Source organism: Gobius niger (assembly GCF_951799975.1).
Source record: "Gobius niger genome assembly, chromosome: 5".
Lineage (NCBI taxonomy): Eukaryota > Metazoa > Chordata > Actinopteri > Gobiiformes > Gobiidae > Gobius > Gobius niger.
In genome coordinates, this window is record NC_136856.1 from 19,849,749 (window position 1) to 19,862,016 (window position 12,268).

Below are 12,268 nucleotides of genomic sequence, written 5' to 3' on the forward strand. Positions count from 1 at the left end.
CGGGACAGCTATTACCTCCTACAAGACACCCGCGCCCGCACACAGGTAGATTGACATTAGAGTAAAACTAATCCCAAAGTCCCGTCTATAGAATACTAATATGGCCGCCCTTGCCAGCTGACCTCTTATAGGCCAAACAGGCTGTCCGTCAAACTAATGGGGCGGAACGCTGGCATATTGCTTTCCCACAATCCCTCAGCAGAGCCAGGACACTCATTTACTTCAGTCAGCTTGTTTCCAAGGCAACATTTAGGATGGGTTTGGCGGTGGAGGATGCCCGCGCCGCGACACACGCAGGATACATGCACTTTTCTCACACACGAACTTCACCGAGTCGAGCCCGCAACCTGTTAAATGCTGCTACAGTGAACTCGCACACTGCCAACACGCAAACAGCAGTAAAACAGTTGAATTTATGCATGCAGCTGAGGCGCCGGCATCACCGTCTGAATATGGAGCGTGCTCTAAGTGCTCTCTGCTGCTTGTCTCATCTGTGCGTCCCAAAACCAATCTTACGCTCTCACCCACTGCCTTCATTCACAATACATGCTCCTTTGTTCATTTGTTCAGAAACAGGAGCAGACAAGACTCTCCACTCACTTCATTTTCCTGCAGAACCACAAAGGGCAACGAGATCGCCATCAAACCCCATCCGATGAGGATTCACTGTAGTTTTAAATTCTTGTGCATAAATACTGCAAGCATCCCATTTCTCCCACCCTTTCTGTGATTAAAAGTGTTTTTTTTCTTTTCATCTTTGGTAGAAATGCTACTTCCAAAGCTCACATATTCAGTGTGTAATGCGGGTTTCTCACATCCTGTGCTCTCGTCCCTGTAGACGTACACCAGACACCAGCTGCCTGTCTTTCCCTGTCGGTTTGTATCAGCCGGATCACTGGCTTGAGAATACAAAGGTGCTTCACATCACAACAATTGAGAAGCTTTGAATGCAAGTCCCCTGCAATACGTGTGCGCCGTCTGTCCAGAGCAATATTTCATAAGCTGTAAAAACAAAAGTGTTTTTTTTTTTCCTTCTCAGGAGTGGAGGTATACAAAGGACACACAAAGCATGAAAATGTCAGGTGAAATTGCCATTATTTTACAGATAATTAAGCTCCTTGTGAACAAAAATGCGGCCTAATGCAAACTTGCCCAGTCTAGTCCAGCGTCTTTGCAAGTGTCCTCATGAAATATTTACACAGCTTTTAGAGACTGTGTTGCCTGTTCAAAATTAATTTAGTAAAATCCTCTTGCTAAACGCCAATATCCTGGGTTTGGCGGTGTTAGAGCTCCGATGAGTAATGTACGTAATAGTTAGGGGAGCAAAGGTTAATTGGGGGCAAATTGCCTGTTAGACACGCGGTTGAGCTAATCCCACCATGTAACGCGGCTTCCTTTCAAATGCTCAAGAATAATCTTAAAAAGGTAAGGGCAGCATCTGAGGCTCCAATCTAATGCAACAATGTGTTCACAGATTTAGCCACGGCAAATTCAAATTCAAAGCTAATATAATCCTGCGAGTAAATTATTCAAAAAGGAGGAGGTGGGAGGAACTGCTGAAGGAAATCTGCACTGGATTTGCGACTGCTCAAAATCTCTGATTCATTTGTATTTCGATGTGCCATTTTACATGCAACAAGTCCAGGGAAAATCCTATTAATCAATGTGAAAATGTGCTGTACTTACTAAAAAAAAGGAGCATGCCAAATGACACGGAACACATGCAGCCGAGGCGGTGAGGATTTTAAAACTGAAAGCTACATACTGAGGCACAAAGTCTTTCTATTCTACAATTAGGAAGAATCTTTTAGGAACTGCAGGCTCCAATCGATGCAGTGTTAGAATTCCATGTGTTGAGTTGATGGACGTAAAAACCTTTTCTACCCAGTGGTGCATTGGGGACGAGTGCTCAGGAATATGTCTGCATGTTCTCCCTCTACACAGAGTAGGTTTCTTCCAGGCGCTCCTCTTTCCCCAAGTATCAAAAACACAACAGTCACATTTTGCAAAACAACTTCTGTCTGACAATTAGCCACTTAAACTACCTTCAGCAGAGGCGATCAGAAACAAAGTAAGTAGTGTTTTTGTTGAGAACTATTGATTCATAAACAGAGCAGCTCGGGACGAAAAGGGAGTCAAGTGCAGACAACTTTAATAATACTTGCACGGAAGCTTTATCTGCACTTTTGAATATATACTTTCACCTCTTAACCTTAAGTGCATTTTCTCCAGTTCAGCTTTTCCCAAATCTAAAAAGTTATACCGCCAGAGTAACACCACATTTGAAAGCTAAGACCTACAAAACTCATCTGAACTGATCTTTTTCCTCGCGTTGTTGCAACCTTTTTTGACATTTCTTTTTTGTTGCTCTTTTGGGGCCTTTTTGCTGCATATTCGTCACTTTTTTGTCACTTTTTCATTTCATTTTTTTTTGCCACTTTTTTGTAGCATTTTTGTCACTTTCATTTGCTCTTTTGTGCCGTTTTTGTTGCGTTTTCATCCTCGTTCTTGGCTCATTTTTGTTGCTATTTTGACACTTTGATACGTTTTTAGATTTGGGTGAAGCCAAACTGGAGAAGTGGGCATTAAGAGGTTCTCATTGTAACCACTGCTTGTCAGATTATATTATCACATATCATGGGAGATTCGTTTTTTCCTAATCTACTTTACACGCCATTAAACAGCAAAACTGGATATGAAAAGCGCACCCATTTTGAGCTTGAATGGGATCAACACTAGTGCTTTCATTAATGCAGAGACTGTCATTCAAATGTTAAAAGCAGTATTTACCTAAAGGAATAAAACTGTAATTCAGACTACTCTAAACACCTGCCTCATAAATGCCAATGGAGTTAATGCACCTGCCTTCAGCTTTGGTCTAATTACATAGGGTTTCTTTATAGCGGGCTCAAAACTAGCCCTGGCAGTGCCTCGAGGATTATTTACAGCGTCTCATGCTGTGGTAAATAGGTTCAGCTCCTCTTCCCAGTGGACTCCTTATGTTTTTTACACAGGTCTGATGGCATTTCAGTGCAGGCCACACGCACAGGACCCATCAGTGCTGCACCGCTCCCAAAGGTACACGCTGACATATGGTGCCCCAGAAGAAGCAGCGCAACATGGACTTCAAAGAGCTCTCGAAATGTAAATGCATTCAAAACTCTTGTGACTAAAGCTCATTGCATCTGCCTGGCTGAGCCTCTAATGGCTGTGTGCTTCTCATTTTATTTGGGAATTCAATTAATGGCAGTGAAATGGCAGATAAGGCTGAATGAGAGAGGATCTGTAGAGAGTGGACCAAAACAAAGGTTAATTTCCTGTCCTTGAGCGGGCTGTCGATGTGCTGCTCTCATCCACATTCAAGTGTGAAAACAATGTGTGCAGGACAGGTGTGCTTCTACACACAATGACATTTACCCAGGTACCCTTGAGATCTGCGAGGAGAGCTCTGTAAAGGCCTTTTGTTGGATTGCGTTAGATGAAACAATTTGGAGCAGCAGAATTAGTTTCTTTTTAAATGTTGTTTCTCTAAATGGAGAGACAATGTCTCAGCAAAAAAACAAATCCATTCTTTGATTATTTTATATAATTCGTTTAAAACAGTTCATGTTTATGCAACTTGGATTTTTATTGAATTTTACTATTTGTACACATGGAGAACAATTAGTTGAAAAAAAGGTATCACTTTTTTTTACACTACCTTGATACGTTGTACCTAACTAAATCTAGTACAATGCAATGTGCTTTGCAACAATCTGTAATAACTTGAACCTATGGGCTAGATACACAGTATTGTAGCTACATAATGTAATAGGACACGAGACCCTTAGGGTTAAGGCTTAAGGTTAGGGTTAGAGTTGTGTCTTATTACATGTACCTACAAACTACAAATACATATTATTCCAATGTGTATCTAACCCATAGGTACAAGTTATAACACATTGTTACAGAGCACATTACACTGCACTAAATTTAGTTAGGTACAATGTATCAAGGGTACTGTAAAATAAAGTGTTACCAAAAAATTATTTGAAAACAAATGGGGAACTTTGAGAATTATTTCATAAACCAAAAATCCCACAGAATGGCACAAAATGTTCTTCCTGTGATTGAACAGGTTTCCTCCGGGTGCTCCAGTTTCCTTGACCGCCAAAAGCATGCGCTATAAGCCACGTTGAGTGAAAGTGCACTGTCAAAGAACGAGACTACTGAACTACTTAAAGCAGGGGTGCCCAAAGTGCGGCCCGGGGGGCCAAAATGTGGCCCTCGGACCAATTTTTTGTAGGCCCTCAGGCTTCTTGTTGAATTGGCACACATTGAAAGAAATTGTACTTATTACAAATTTCATAATTCTACTTTTTGTTTTGGTAATAAGCTGGTTTTAAAGTTCCCAGCCAAAATTAAGGTGTGGGAGAAGGATTAAAACTGAAAGCACTCAGTTGAAGTTTTCACTGTATTGACCACTGATCTGTAGCCCTCCACACCGTTTACACTTCAATATGCAGCCCTCAATGAAAAAAGTTTGGACACCCCTGACTTAAAGTAAGCAAACGAATATTGCTTAATACTATTTCTTTGCTTTGTTTATTAGGTCGGGACAGTGAATGTTGATGAGCACATGAGACTCACGCATATAAACACGCCACACTGGATTTGACACCTGGGATAAATGAACTTGAGCTAATCGAATTGATGTTCAGTAGCTAAGGGCTAATTTCCATCTGTTGCTCGCACTCTCAAACACACTCTCATTTATCCTGTCTTACTGTACATGCTTTTAGAGGAAGTGGAAGTCGGAGTATTCGGAGAAAACCTACGCAGGTACAGGGAGAGCATGCACATTCCACAAAGAAAGTCCCCACCTGGCCCGAGGATCGAACCTGAGACCTTCTCGCTGTGAGACAAGAACGCTAATCACTATGGCACCGTGCATTTTAGCAAATAAATGAATCGGCTTCTGAGGCTGTAAAGGTGTTAAGACTTCTTAATTGGAGATATGCATGTAGCTGTGCAAACATTTATGAATGCCATTAGCTTTATTTCATTTTGTAATTGTGATATTTTACAGTCCACTGCAAGTAGCCCTATGCAATAATAAACTTATTTATTTCTTCCTCCATAGCTTTTCATCTTTCTCCCAACTGTGTTGTTTGTTCCATTCACTTCTCTGTTTCTATCCTTGCCCCGGTCTCTAATTAACACCTACTGTAGCTCGATCTGACTGAGCAAACCCCCAAAGGACAGCACTGGAAACGCAGTCAGAGGGAACAGAATAAATACAATAACAAAGAGACCAGCAATATTACTACAGAAAAAACACTAAAGAGAGACGCAGATGGAGGAGAAATTGTGTGAATTATGGATGCAGTGGCAAAATGACTGTGGCAACTGAAGAAATATTAGGCCGCTTTATGATTTCTTTGGCGTCTCCGCTGCTCACAGGCTTTTCGAAAAACATCTGTCTTTTTATCAGAGAGTGAAAAGTATGAAGCATTAAAGTGGCTCTCTTAGTTGTTTGGAGTGATGCCAAAGTAAACAACACAGTGGTCGATGCAAGACCAGGGTGGCTCGTAAGTCTGCATGATTTTAGAAAAGAATCTAATAGCAATGTTTCTCACGAGCAATTGCGACTGCTATTAGATTTGCAATTTACGTTTAAAATTGCGCTTTTCAAACACGTCCAGGAGCGTCGTCACTTGATTGATGACTGAAATGCGAACTGCAAAACAAATCGAAGAATCCCATGCATTTCAGAAAAAACGTTTTTGTGGAGGTCTGAAAGCAAATTTAGCGCGATTCTACTTATAGGAAGGATTCTGTATAGCATAAATAATTGCCATCTTGATTTTGGTAGTGGAACATGTGGCATCTTTATCAGAGAGTTTACAGGTGTGCCACAATACGTTACCATGGTGACAGTTATAGGGCACTTGCATGCACTTTGTATAGGGTTAAAAATGGCTGCGCAAAGCGGGGAGGTCTGAAAGGCTGAAGCTGTTTATCTAAATGAAGAAAAACAACCACAGTCAAATGCGCCCAAATTCGCACACTCCCTCACACACACACACACACACACACACACACACACACACACACACGTTGCCAGGTTGAGAGTGCGCGTGTTTTTCAGTGAATTCGACCGGTGCATTAGTGGTACAGATTTATTACGAGTATCGATTTCGCCGTGAACGTCCGACATCGCCCGCACGCCGTAAAGCACTGAGTCAACAATACACTAAAAAATGACTGTTTATGTGCGCGGGACTTCAAAGCCATAAATTAGAAACAATCGACTTTGCACCTGCTCGCACACGCAACACAGGCAGACTCGAGCCGTATTCAAATGCACCTCGAAACACCTGCCACAACAAAGAGCAGCCTGCTACGAGAGACAAAACAAAACAAAGCACGACTCTGACACGGGGAACTACACCGCCCGCCAGAGAGGCCAGTCACTTTCCTTGAATTCCTTTTAAACACAATTTTGGATCGTCATTCCGCAAACCCTTATTTATGAAGGTTATCTGCGACAAACAAATAAAAAGAAAACAGGTTGCGGCGCTTACCTCCTCCGCCTCCAAGAAGAGAGTTGTTGGCTGAAAAACACAACACAAAAAAGCATTTGAAAAGATTACCAAAAATAATGTACATTGTCGACAACATTGTATTGTGTGAGCTATTATAAGGATTTGATTATTACAATACATTTACACTCATATGTTTTACCTTGGGATTTCTTTTATAACTTGCATTCACCCTTCAACTTTGTCGAAAATTACTTTGCTTAAGGCTTTGTGTTCCCAAATAGCAGCGTTTGAAGCACTTTTCATTCATGTATATTGGTGCCGTGACCCGTTTTACTGCAATACACACACGCTAAAATATTTTTGTGGTTTGAAAGGGAGCCATATAAGAGCGTGTCCTTCGGTGGAATGTTTTTTAGCGTCAGCATTTCAGCGGGTCGTGGTCCTGGGGGTGAACTGTGCTTTACTACGGCACGCTTAATTTTTATTCACCCGCCGTCTAAGGTGTAACCGGTCCTTTCTTAGATGGATACAATGAGACGCTGCGGGCCACCAGTCAGCGTCAGAGGCGGTGGTGAACTGGAGGCCCTGCTGCCCGCTGCACTAATGGACTAACTCATGCAGAGGCTCGAGTCCAGAACTAGTTAAAACACCAAATTATCTCTCACACAAGACAAACAGCAACTGACTTTTCCTACCCAAGCTAACAAGACCATATAGCTTTATAGCAGCATAATGAGCTCTTTTAGAAACATAAACGCTACAGCCGACTAGGGCATCTCAAACGATCTTCAACTCTGCTTAAGTAAAAGTTACTGAATGTTTAGACAGTCTAAATTGCTGGCACGAGTCAAGGCTGGCTGGTTATGCCATATGCAACATCCAAGTTTTTTTTTTTTTTTTTCTCACCCAGAAGTGTGTAGTCAGCAGTGCTAGAAGGGGTGCATCTGCTGCTCTTTGAGAAAATTTCAAACCTGATGAAGCCATTTATGTCTGGTTTTATATATGTTTCGGGCTCATAAATCCCATTTGGTTTGCATAGCTATTCATATATGACAAACTGTACAGGAAGACAACACAGCTTCCAATAGTATAAACCTATAAGGCTGTGAAAACAAGTCATCCAATAGGCTTTGTTTACTCTTGGTTTGGCCAGTTGTGAGTTTGTTTAGTTTGGCTTCCCTTTTGATACAGAAGCCAAACTCTCTGGCAGTGGAGGTTTAAAGGTTAACACATCATTTGAAGACTCAAATGAGCGTCAAAAAGGAAATCAATTCAATTAATACCAGCTATAACGGTACTGCATTTTCATCATTAATGCATGTCACATTTTTCTCCCATCACGCTTACCTCAAAATCAAATCTGTCTTATTTTGGTTTCTATCTCCCTACAACTTCCAAATCAATTGTATCAGTCTTTGTTTTGAGACCTGTCAGTTTGTGCGAACAGCTGCCTCGCTAACATGGCCCAAAGAGGATTTGTTCACGCTCTAATTTGGAAACATTCATGTGCGGTGTCTTACAAAGTGAGACAAAACATCAGGTTGTACAATTAAAAGGTGTGACACTTTGTCAGGAGCTGAGTGTGTTTAAGAGTTGATAGATCTCACAGTTCATCCTCGTGTAAAAAGTTCAGACAAATCAGATCTCTTGATTAGGTGCCCCTATATCCATTTTGTACTAATTAGCCGCAGGCATCAATGCAGTAATATCACATATTGAGTCTCATTATGACTCGCCCAAGGCTGTAGCAGAGAAATCTTTGTGTGGTGAAAAGTTTCCTGTTTTATGGAGGACAAATGTGCCCGCAGTTGAGAGGATGCAGCTCAGAGACTCTGCCCGAAAACTGTGGGTTAGTAGCTCGACATAAATTGGTGCGAGATGGAGGAGGGAAAAAGGTTTTGTAGTCGTCTGAGCTACATCAAGCTGAATTTGACCTTACGGTATTTTCGTGGGAATAGACAGGATGGATCTTCAGGGGTGCAAGGATTCAACATGCACTGCAGAATTCCTAAAATTGCATCTTCTTGTTGTTCTGGCACCATCTAACTTTGTCTCATTCAAATAACTGCATCTTGCCTCAAACAACTTCATTTCATGTTTCGCCACATCCATTGATTTCCTCCTTCGTCCAGGCATCCTATCCTTCTACCCATATATAATTTAGGCTGTGCTACAGAAACACCTTCTGGATATATTTAAAATCCCTAACACTTAACTAACCTAAAAAAACAACACATTTTAGAGAATCACTCACATACCAAACTTTTCTCATCAATCTTCTGGCCCTGAGCTCTCAAAATAAACCCAATATCTAAAATTAAATTGCTTTCTGCCTCGAATCCGAATGCAACATTATTTGAAATATGTTTTATGGCTGCCTTCTGGACTCCAACAGTAGCGTCTGTGGCATGATATATTTCTTCCAGTAAAACGGGGTGTTTAGTGCAATACTTTATACAGAAGCCCAATCTTCTGTTTTCTGTGACTTGCACCAAAATTCATCTGTAAGTGGTACTTTTAGATTGTGCTGTACGTGTGCAGTCACAAAGCATCGCAGCTTCTGGAAATGCCACGCTGTGAGATGACACAATCTGTGTTTGGACAACTACAAGGACTACAGAAGACATCCGGCGAAATGTTAATGAAATGGCTTTTTGAAATGGCTTCTTATTCACACTTCGTAACTCAGGGCTACAAACCTGTATCCAGTCCTGTGTTTGTCATTTTTGCACTCTTGGGGATGATGATTTTTGTAATTTTCCACAACTGGCTATAAAACTGTTGACTTTGCAGGCGGCATTGCAAAATGAAAATACATTTCTTTTCATTCTTTCATTTGTTGTAGAGCAACAAAATGATGCCTTAAAGCTGGAGCTGTCTAAAAAGAGAGTATTGCTATGCTCATTTGTAAGATCCGACGAGACCGCACTACAAAGACATGCAAAGGGTGCAGAATTGGAGAAAGATGAAAGCAGTGGCGTGGTGCAGCATACGCTCTGACGGCCCGCACTTCAAGGATTAGGTGCTGGGATTTAGGACAGGTACAAACACTCTGGACTTCTAATGTGCACAGGCGACATATGGAGGTTCTTGGCAAGCCTTCCCTCTCAGAAATGACCTGCATATTTTCTGATAAAGCTAATCAACGCTACGTTACGTGCTGCGACTTAATTCTCAAAATGAATGAGTGGTGCATTTTTTTCTTAGATTTCACTTTGAAAGTTCAATGTCAGGTCTCGTAGTTTGCATGCTGAAACCTCATGAGCAAAACGTTAAGGAATCCGACTGTTTTTATGTAAACAAAATTTTATTAGCAGCCAAGGACAATTTCTTTGGAGTCGAAGAAAGTAAATACAACACGATTTATTTTGTACTGAGCACATGATTTGCAAATTCTAACAATTATTTCCTTAATTGTTGTTCTAATTCAACAATGAATTATCCTACAGGATCCTACAGGCTCGAGGACCAGTCTACTCGCTAGACATTTACTTTTGTTTCTCACTTATATGTATTTTTAACCATGAAAAGTAAAAAGCATGGCAGGCTTTTCTCCTTTCAAAAGAGAACTACATGTAGATGCATTAGCAATTCCAAGGATACAATCTAACCTTGCATAATACTTTCAAGAGAACAGGAGCAGCCAGTTCAAATCTAGGTTCATCTTTTTATCATTTATTAATTACGTACATTGGCTTTTAATCTTGTTTTTGAGAAGTAAGATTGCTTCATGTGAAATTAACATTGCAGTACAGAGGTCATTATTACTTTAAAGGTGTATTATGGAACCCTTTATGAAAAAAATATATATATATTTGTGTTTGTTTGTTTGTTTGTTTGTTTGTTTGTTTGTTTGTTTGTTTGTTTGTTTGTTTGTTTGTTTGTTTGTTTGTTTGTTTGTTTGTTTGTTTGTGATGTCACTCTGTCTCTTTGGACCTTGAGTCCGTAATAAAGTTGAACTGAATTGATTGAATTGTAATTTACCTTTTTCGTGACGCAGCACCTGTATGGATGGTTTGCATGGCGCCTTTATTTTCCATCTCATTTTGATGTGGAAACGTTCAATAAAATGATATATTTCTATATATTCCCATGGTTAAAACATACTTAATGATCCAGGGAGACTCGCAAATGCAAAATTCCAAGATCTTGCTGCTTCCTTGGCCTGATTGTCTAAAAGTGAAAGTTAACATACACGCACATGGCACAGCTGATTTTTACTTTCACTTCTGTATGGATTGAGCCTCGAGGTCAATCAGAGATGGGCCAGCTATATTAGTCTATTTTATAAATTAGTTGATGATGTTGATGAGCGCTCTGTCCCGCCTAATGGACACATTTTGCATATACAAAGGTGTTATGATGCAGGACTAAAGCACAGTATCAGGCTATGGTGGTTATAAATGTCCTTGGCCACTCACATAACAACCCAGACCACTTCACCCTAAAGAAACTTGAAACAAAAAAACTTGCGGGGGCTTCTCCTCCCTAAATGAACCGGTTTCAAGTGAACTGAACTGGTCCTGTCGAAATTTTTCACATAAAAAAATGCACCTTTGAGGGTGAGGCAGGTAGAAATGTTCACACACAGTCATTCTTGTGGCTTAATGACAATGACATCCCTAAGTATTGTGAAAAACACACTGCTTGACCAAAAAAGAAAGTTGCCACGTGGATTTTACTAACGGTTATGATCTGGCGTTGCTGCAGTTGGTCAAGTCTAGGCTCAGCATCACATTGCCCAAAGAATGAGATCAGCTGACGATCTGAACATCCTGAATGACCAGGTAATTCCATCAGCCGATTTCTTCTGCCCCTCGTGGCGCGGGCGTATTCCAAGAAGACAATGCAAGGATTCATTCACAAAAAAAAAGAGCGGTTCAGGGAGCGCGAGATATAGTTTTCATGGATTGGCCGCCACAGAGTCCCAGATCTTAAAGCCATTCACAATCTTTGGAGAGTGCTGGAGAAGGCTTTGCACAGTCGTCACACTCCCCCATCAATACCAGACCTTTATGAAAAAATAATGCAAAACTGGATTTATTGACATTGCAGAAGCTTATTGAAAGAATGCCACAGTGAATGTGTGCTGTAATCAAAGCTAAAGGCAGCCCAAATAATTATTAAAGCGGGCAACTATATGTTTAGTCAGGAAGTGTAATTTCAACAGACAATACAACTTTTGCCTGATTTAGTCTCAGGCAGACAAAGCCAGTCATTGCAAAGAACCACAATAAAGCATTTGCATATTAAAAGCCGATTCTATAATACATAGCGTCTCCCAATCTCATTTTCAAAGTTGTTTAGACTGATTTTCAGACATCACATGAACGCATCCTATCATTACGGCACAATAGTGGGCTTGATTTTGTTTTAAGACTCAACCACCGATGCCGAGAGCGCACAGAGAGGGAACGAAAAGAACAATATTCAAGTGGATGCAAAGTCACGTACCACCGAAACCGCGGAGATGCACTGTACGCAGACGGCGTCAACACAATCACGAGACAGTTGCGCTTCACTGTTACCATGGAGACGCCAAAGCCCAAAGGTTCGTTACTGAAACCTTGTTAATTAGTGAGAGGAAGAGAGAGAGAGAGAAGGGGGGGAGAAAGAGAGGGGAGAGAAAGAGGCCACGCGTGATCCTCCGGGGAAAGTGTTTTGCCATCTGTTAAAATCCACATGTAGCCTCCAGCCGGTCAAGGGTGGACCAAGCCAAACAGTCAGTGGATTAGCAGTAA

The 12,268-nt window shown here is 41.1% G+C and overlaps 1 protein-coding gene across 1 annotated transcript in view; it reads right to left on the bottom strand.

The window, feature by feature from the left end:
- Window positions 1-12,268, bottom strand: part of macrod1 (mono-ADP ribosylhydrolase 1) — a 93,725-nt gene that overhangs the window by 38,615 nt on the left and 42,842 nt on the right. The window contains exon 4 of the mRNA XM_079556949.1: window positions 6,567-6,596. Coding sequence (XP_079413075.1) covers window positions 6,567-6,596 — 30 coding nt within the window. The remainder of the gene's footprint in view (window positions 1-6,566; window positions 6,597-12,268) is intronic.